We start from the raw sequence: 6,864 nt of genomic DNA, 5'->3' as shown, positions 1-6,864 counted from the left end.
TTGCCTCTGGAAGTCCTGGCTCCTTTTCCACTGGACCCTAAGCAAACCGGACCACAGTCCAGCTGCAGGTGCCTGGGGCTGTGGGCCACAGGTGAGTCCCAGCTGGGAGACCTCAGGCCCAGCTGATCCTCATGGCCAAGGGGGGGCCTGGCTTATCTTTCCAGCTGCCCCATTCCCTACCACTTTATCATATCAGGGAGGGTGAGAAGGTGCCAGAGCTTGGAACCCCCACCCCCCCTTCCTGTGAGACCTGGTCCAGGTGCAAGAGGAGCACAGCCCTTGGGCACAGCCAGGAGAACGCTGCCCTGGGTTTAAAAGGCCCAGATCTCAGTGTCAACCTCAGTCTGACCTTTACGGCTGCAGCATGAGGGGGCTGCTGGTTTTGAGTGTGCTGCTGGGAACTGTCTTTGGCCATGAGGACTTTGTGGGGTAGGAGTGTGGAGAGGAGGAGGACGAGAGCCCAGAGGGGAGACGGGGAGGACTCACCCTAGCCAGTGTCTGGAGGAGACAGACATGCAGGAACCAGCCAGAGAGCACGGCCAGCACCACCCTGGGGCGGCAGGCTGGCGGAGGTCCAGGTCTCTCAGGACAGTCTGAGCCTTGGAGATGAGGAGGAATTTGCAGTAGAGGAAGAGAGAGGAGGCCTGGCTAGTTTGGGAGAGAGAAAAATAATCTAAATAGATGGGGACAGCAATAAGTCTAGAATTTTCCAAGATGGGGAGAGCCTGGCTTCCCATGGCAGAGACTTTGGTGCCTCTTCCTACTCCAGGCCAGAGGACCCAGGCCCACACTGGGGATCCCAGGCTGCCTCTTTCCTGCTCTGGGGAGTGTTGGCAGCCAGGGTAGGAACTGGCTGGGGTGCTCAGTTTTCATCCCACTTTGCCCAGGCACCAGGTGCTCCGAATCTTTGCAGCTGACGAAGCCCAGGTGCAGAAGGTGAAGGAGCTGGAGGACCTGCAGCACCTGCAGGTCAGAGGCAGGGAGACCCAGAGACCCCACGGTACCTCCCAGGCCAGCTGGGCTCCCTACTCCCCGACTTTAGTCACTGGTACCTCCCAGAAAGAGTCACTGGACTGAATGGGCCCGGTTAGGAAGTGACTTCAACCCCGCAGTTTCAGATCTTGCTGCCCTGGAGCATCTAACAAAGTGCCAGAACCCTCTTTCCATTTCCTTATCTCTGCCCCTAACTCCCATGCTCCATCCCCCTCTATACTGAGGCTTCTGGCACCAACACCCTCTCCCAAGCTTGTCCTGTCCCAGGCTGCTCTCCTGGCTGATGTCTCTAGCCCACTCAAACAGTGCCGGCTTCTGTCCTCCCCAGCTGGACTTCTGGAAAGGCCCTACCTGGCCTGGCTCGCCCATCGACATCCGAGTGCCCTTTCACAGTCTCCAGGCTGTCAAAATCTTCCTGGAGGCCCAAGACATCAGGTACGAGATCATGATCAAGGACCTGCAGTCACTGCTGGATGAGGAACAGGAGCAGATGTTCGCCTTCCGGGCCAAGGTCCAATCTACCGACACCTTTAACTACGCCACCTACCACACCCTGGAGGAGGTGAGGGCAGCCCTTTGGCCACTCCCCTCAGGCACCACTCTCTTCCTCACAGCGGGCAGAGCATGGGCCTGAGTCAGGGTCAACCTGGGGGTGGGAGGCACCTGCTCTGTGTATATGTGGCTGGTGTGATCCAGGTCATGGCTCCATCACATTGCAGGACTGTTGAGGGAGGTGTCTGGGCACCCAGAAGCCACCAAGGTCCTTCTTCCCTTCTTTCCCATCTCAGATCTATAACTTCTTGGACCTGCTGGTGGCTGAGCACCCACAGCTTGTCAGCAAGATCCAGATTGGCAAAACCTATGAAGATCGACCCATTTATGTGCTGAAGGTAAAGGGTGCCCACATGTAGATGTTCATGGCCCCCACCATGGGCATCTGTATATGGGCATAGGTCTCACACTGTTGTACAGATTCCCTGTGTAGACATTTGGGAAGGTCTGAGCTTCCTGGCTGGCCTGGGTATGTTAGGTGTGTATATACAAGTACACACACAATTTAAACTTTTCGGTGACCCAAGTGTTTTCAACCAAATGTCACAGTATGGAAAGTATTCTGGGTAGCACAGGCAAGAGTTTTGTTGGTGACCTCCCACAGAGAACTGTACAGAGCAGGGGCCTGGAAGTCAGGTTGAGCCATATTGGCTCCAAGCTGGGGCTGGGGGCAGGAGGTCAAGCTCTGTGGGATCTCTGTTCAACCCACCTGAGTGGTGGTCCCACAAACAAAGCTTCAACCTGAGATACCAGAGAACAGGTGGCCTCTGGCCTGGGTGGATTTCCCTTTGGGGAATCCACCTTCCCCTTGCCCATTTCCCTGCCTCTTCCCTAGTTCAGCACTGGAGGGAACAACCGTCCTGCCATCTGGATTGACACAGGCATCCATTCCCGGGAGTGGGTCACTCAGGCCAGCGGAGTCTGGTTTGCAAAGAAGGTAAGGCTGGGGAGGTGAGGAGAGCTCTCGCCTGGTGGGGACTGGTACCAAGGCCCACAGAAACCCTGGCATCCCCTTTCCCTTCCAGAAGCAGTGACCCCAGAGGTGTTCATTGCTCAGCATGGCAGATGCCTGATTGGAGCACTCTGCCCTCTCTCTCTCTTGCCTCCTCCCACCAGATCACTCAAGACTATGGCCAGGACCCCGCTTTAACTAACATTCTTAATAATATGGACATCTTCCTGGAGATTGTTACCAACCCTGACGGTTTTGCTTTCACCCACAGCAAGGTACAATCTTTCTGTTCTCAAGGAAAGTGGGATGTACTCTGGCCTTAGCCCCACAAGCGACTCACCCTCTCCAAGCCCCCTAAGTTGTGGGAGGGGGAGAAGAACTGCCCTCCTGGACAGGATTCTCAGCCTGACACTATGGACATTTTGGTCAGGTGGTTCTTTGTTGTGGGGGGCCAACCTGTGCATCTCCTCCTACCCACTAGATGCAGTAGCACCTCCCACTTCCCTCCAGTTGGAAAAACCCAGAGTATCTTCAGACACTGCAAAATGATGGACAACATTGTCCCCAGTTGAGGCACACCACCCCAGACCTTGCTTCCCGGTCCTACTTTTATTTTTAACACAAATACAGTTTCTGATGCAGAGTGCAGTGGGCTGGCTGATCCCTTTTCTTTCCTCAGAATCGCATGTGGCGCAAAACTCGATCCCTCACATCAAACTCCCTCTGTGTTGGTGTGGACGCCAACAGGAACTGGGACGCTGGCTTTGGGAGTAAGGCCCAGTGTGATTTAGGGGGCAGGCATGGGACCACCCAGAATAGCTTCTTACCCTCCTGGCTAGTTGCACAAGCAGTGAGGAAAAGGTAGCGAGTGGGGTGTTAGCCCTGTACCTGGGCTTTCAGAGTTGGAGGTCCTTGTCTGTAAAAGGAAGTTCCTTCTAGATGGAACTAAGTTCTGAAAGTTCATCTCAGGGTTTTCTATCCTAACCTCAACTCTTTCCTGTCTCTGCCACATCACTGGAAGAACTGGCCTCAGCTTAGGCCAAATCTGGCTGGTAAGGGAGGCAGGTCCCCAGATTATAAGAAGGCTTTGGTCTTTCCTTAACGAGGGCCTGGATCCCACCTCTCCCAACTCCATATAAAGAACTGGGAACTGTGGAAGCCCTATAAGCCATACCACTTGGGTTAGGAAATGCCAGCTCTGCCCTCTGCCCTCCCACAGAGGCTGGCTCCAGCAGCAATCCCTGCTCCGACCAGTACCGAGGCAAGTTCCCCAACTCAGAAGTGGAGGTCCAGTCCATTGTGAACTTTGTGAACCACCACGGGAACATCAAGGCCTTCATCTCCATCCACAGCTACTCCCAGCTCCTCCTTTACCCCTATGGCTACACATCAGAACCAGCCCCTGACAAGGAAGAGCTGGTAGGTGCTGCCTGTTTGCCCTTCATCCCAAGGGCAGCTTTGGGCAGGCCTGGGCTTTCACCCAACAGAGCTGCCTGATGGCTGAGAGCCAGTGTGCTCAGCACCCCCTTCTTCCCTTGTACCCCCGATGATTTGGAAAGACCAGCTACTGGACTAGCCTTTCTTTCTTTCCAGGAAACTGAGGCACAGAGTGGTTGAGCAAGGGGCAGGGCTGGACTTTCAACTTGCAGCACTACACTCAGAGCTGCACTGTAACTAAAGGGAGGGGAAGGGACAGCCATCCACATTGCAGGAACAAAGGACCATGGCGTTGTTGATCACCTGCAGGGCAGAACAGGCTCTGTGTTCTCTCCCTCGGGCCCCCTTCTGCAGGTGCTGCTCTGGGACCACCCTGCCAGCTGGACTACTCTGTCCATGATAGTGGCCTTGCTTGTGTGTTTTACAGGATAAACTGGCCAAGTCTGCTGTGACAGCTCTGTCCTCTCTGTACGGGACCAAATACAAGTATGGCAGCATCATCACAACAATCTGTAAGTGGCTGTACAATCTCTCTAGGTAGTCCCCAGACCAACATCAGCTGGCTCTTCCTGCCCAAGGGAGCATCCCTCATGGAAGGAAGCAGCCAAAGGCACCCGGACCTGCGAGCATGGGTGTGCACCCAGGTCCCTTATGCCTGACAACTTCTGGTTTGGTCATTTGGAGAAGTGCACAGAACCTTTTTCTGGCATGAACTTGTCTTCTTTGACGCTTTCAATTGTGGGTTCCTTTGAGCACGCTTGTCACTTTAGCTTGTCAGGACTCATGCATGGATGGGGTGGAGAGCTCTGCTGGAACTCACAGATCCCCAGGAAATTCAATTAAAGAAAACACTTCTCCACCACCCTTTAATTAAGGAATATACTTGATCTTTTCCCCACTTGCTTATACTGTACATGCGATGCCCGTGGGAGAAGCATTACTATACGGAAATGGAATTCAGTCAGCAAATGCTTAGTGAGCACCCATTCTGCACCAGGCCCTGTTTTGTGTGCTTGGGATATAACTATGAATAAAATAAGCAAAGATCAGAAAACGTATGCTCTAGGAGAGGAGACTGATAACCATCTTAAGTAAACAATTCAGGTTAGGCAAAAAAATGCTGGGGAGAAAAACTGGCACCAGAGCTGGGTGAGGAGAATCGGGCAGCACAGTGTAGAGGTTACAAACTGAGGGTTAGAGGCAAGTGGCTGGAGGCAGGTGGAATTTGGGCCAGTGTTGAAGGAAATGAGCAGGAAACCAAGAGGATATCTATTTAGGAAAGGGCCTTCCAGGCAGAAGGCCCTGGCCTGGTGTGTTTTGGGAATAGCCAGGAAACTGAATTGGAGTACTGGAAGTCAGAAGTGGGGTACAGGGAACAGAGGGGTGGACTGCTCACCCACCTCATGTACTTCCTGGCCCATGTGCCCAGGTTTTAGGGGGTGAGTGGATCACAGTCTTACCCAGGGATAACTTCATTTTTGATCCCAGACCTTCTTTAGAAACTGTTCCGATTCTAAAGGAGTTTTTTGCATTTGACATCATCAAGTTAAATTCTTTCTTATTTTTTTTAAACTGAGGATTAAACCCAGGGGCACTTAACCACTGAGTGACATCCCCAGCCATTTTTTTTTTTAAATATTTTATTTAGAGACAGGGTCTTGCTAAGTTGCTGAGGCTGGATTTGAACTCATGATCTTCCTGCTTTAGGCTCCCAAGCCACTGGGATTACAGGCATGCGCCATGATGCTCAGCAGTCAAGTTAAATTCTGATATGCAACCTGCCTCTGTCTCCCCCAGCTCAATTTGAAAGTGACTTCATTACCCACAGTTCACTGCAAACCTGGAAAACTTTCTCCCTAAAAGACAGACCCAGGGCTTTCACTTTGACTCTGAATCTTTGCACTTTTACCTGCAGACCAGAGCCCCCAGAGAATTAAACCTCCTCTTCTAAATGGAGAATTCTGGTATATATATATTTTAAATTCTGGTATATTTCGAGGTGTCCTTGAGGTGACTATTGGATGGAGACACTTTTCAGACAGGCTTTTGCAACTGTGTTCCCCAATGAATGGGGCAACCAATGCTGGCCTCCTCTTTGGGCTTTTTGGGCTTAGGCCCAGCAGGAATTTCTTAGAAGCCAGGCTGCTTAGTCAACAGCAGACCTTGCTAGACACAGACTCTGCTTGGCATTGCACAAGGCTTGGTGCTTTGGGTTGCTAACCTGGCCTATGTAAATGTTTCCAAGATGACCGACCCTTCCTCTTTTTTCACTCTGGCCCCAGATCAAGCCAGTGGAAGCACTGTTGACTGGACCTACAACCAGGGCATCAAGTACTCCTTTACTTTCGAGCTCCGGGACAGTGGGCGCTATGGCTTCTTGCTGCCAGCCTCTCAGATCGTCCCTACTGCTCAGGAGACATGGCTGGCGCTTATGACCATCATGGAGTACACCCTGAATCACCCCTACTGAACTGGCCCTTTGGCACCCTTCTCCCTCCTCTCTGGCCCCATCCAAATAAAGTTTGAGAATACAAAGTGCAGAATCTTGGGGCTTGTATGTGGAGTGCATGGGGCACATCCACCTCTGAAAGTTGGGGCAGAAGTGATTTAGTTCCTGCAGACCTCATTGGAAACATGTGGGTGGTTAGGCTAAAGGACCCCTAACTCCCCTGTATTTCAGGATCCTGTATCCAAGTGGTATCTATTTTAATTAGATCACCCTGAGCTCATCTCGTCAGGGGCGATTTGTGCATATCTTGGAAGCAGGCAGCTGCCACAGCTGCAAAGCAAATGCCCAGAACCCCATGGTGACAAGGAATTCAGCTGGTTGTAGCCATCGTCTACAAAAGCAATAACCTGGAATGTGAGAGAGAATAATACTGGTGACTGCAGATGTTGCAGTCAAGTCAAACAGATTACTATAAAGCAAG

At 52.1% G+C, this 6,864-nt stretch overlaps 1 protein-coding gene across 1 annotated transcript; it reads left to right on the top strand.

Annotated features, from left to right (window-relative positions):
- The first annotated feature begins 364 nt into the window (after positions 1-364).
- On the top strand, positions 365-6,404 carry LOC114104128 (carboxypeptidase A1). The gene is made up of 10 exons (XM_027950145.2): positions 365-429; positions 888-969; positions 1,322-1,555; positions 1,782-1,883; positions 2,381-2,482; positions 2,662-2,772; positions 3,177-3,267; positions 3,717-3,916; positions 4,362-4,446; positions 6,217-6,404. Exons 1-10 carry the CDS (start codon positions 365-367, stop codon positions 6,402-6,404), a joined length of 1,260 nt encoding a protein of 419 aa, XP_027805946.1.
- The last annotated feature ends 460 nt before the right edge of the window (positions 6,405-6,864 follow it).

The sequence above is a fragment of the Marmota flaviventris genome, chromosome 1 (assembly GCF_047511675.1).
Source record: "Marmota flaviventris isolate mMarFla1 chromosome 1, mMarFla1.hap1, whole genome shotgun sequence".
NCBI lineage: Eukaryota > Metazoa > Chordata > Mammalia > Rodentia > Sciuridae > Marmota > Marmota flaviventris.
This window is presented reverse-complemented; position numbering and strand designations above follow the sequence as displayed.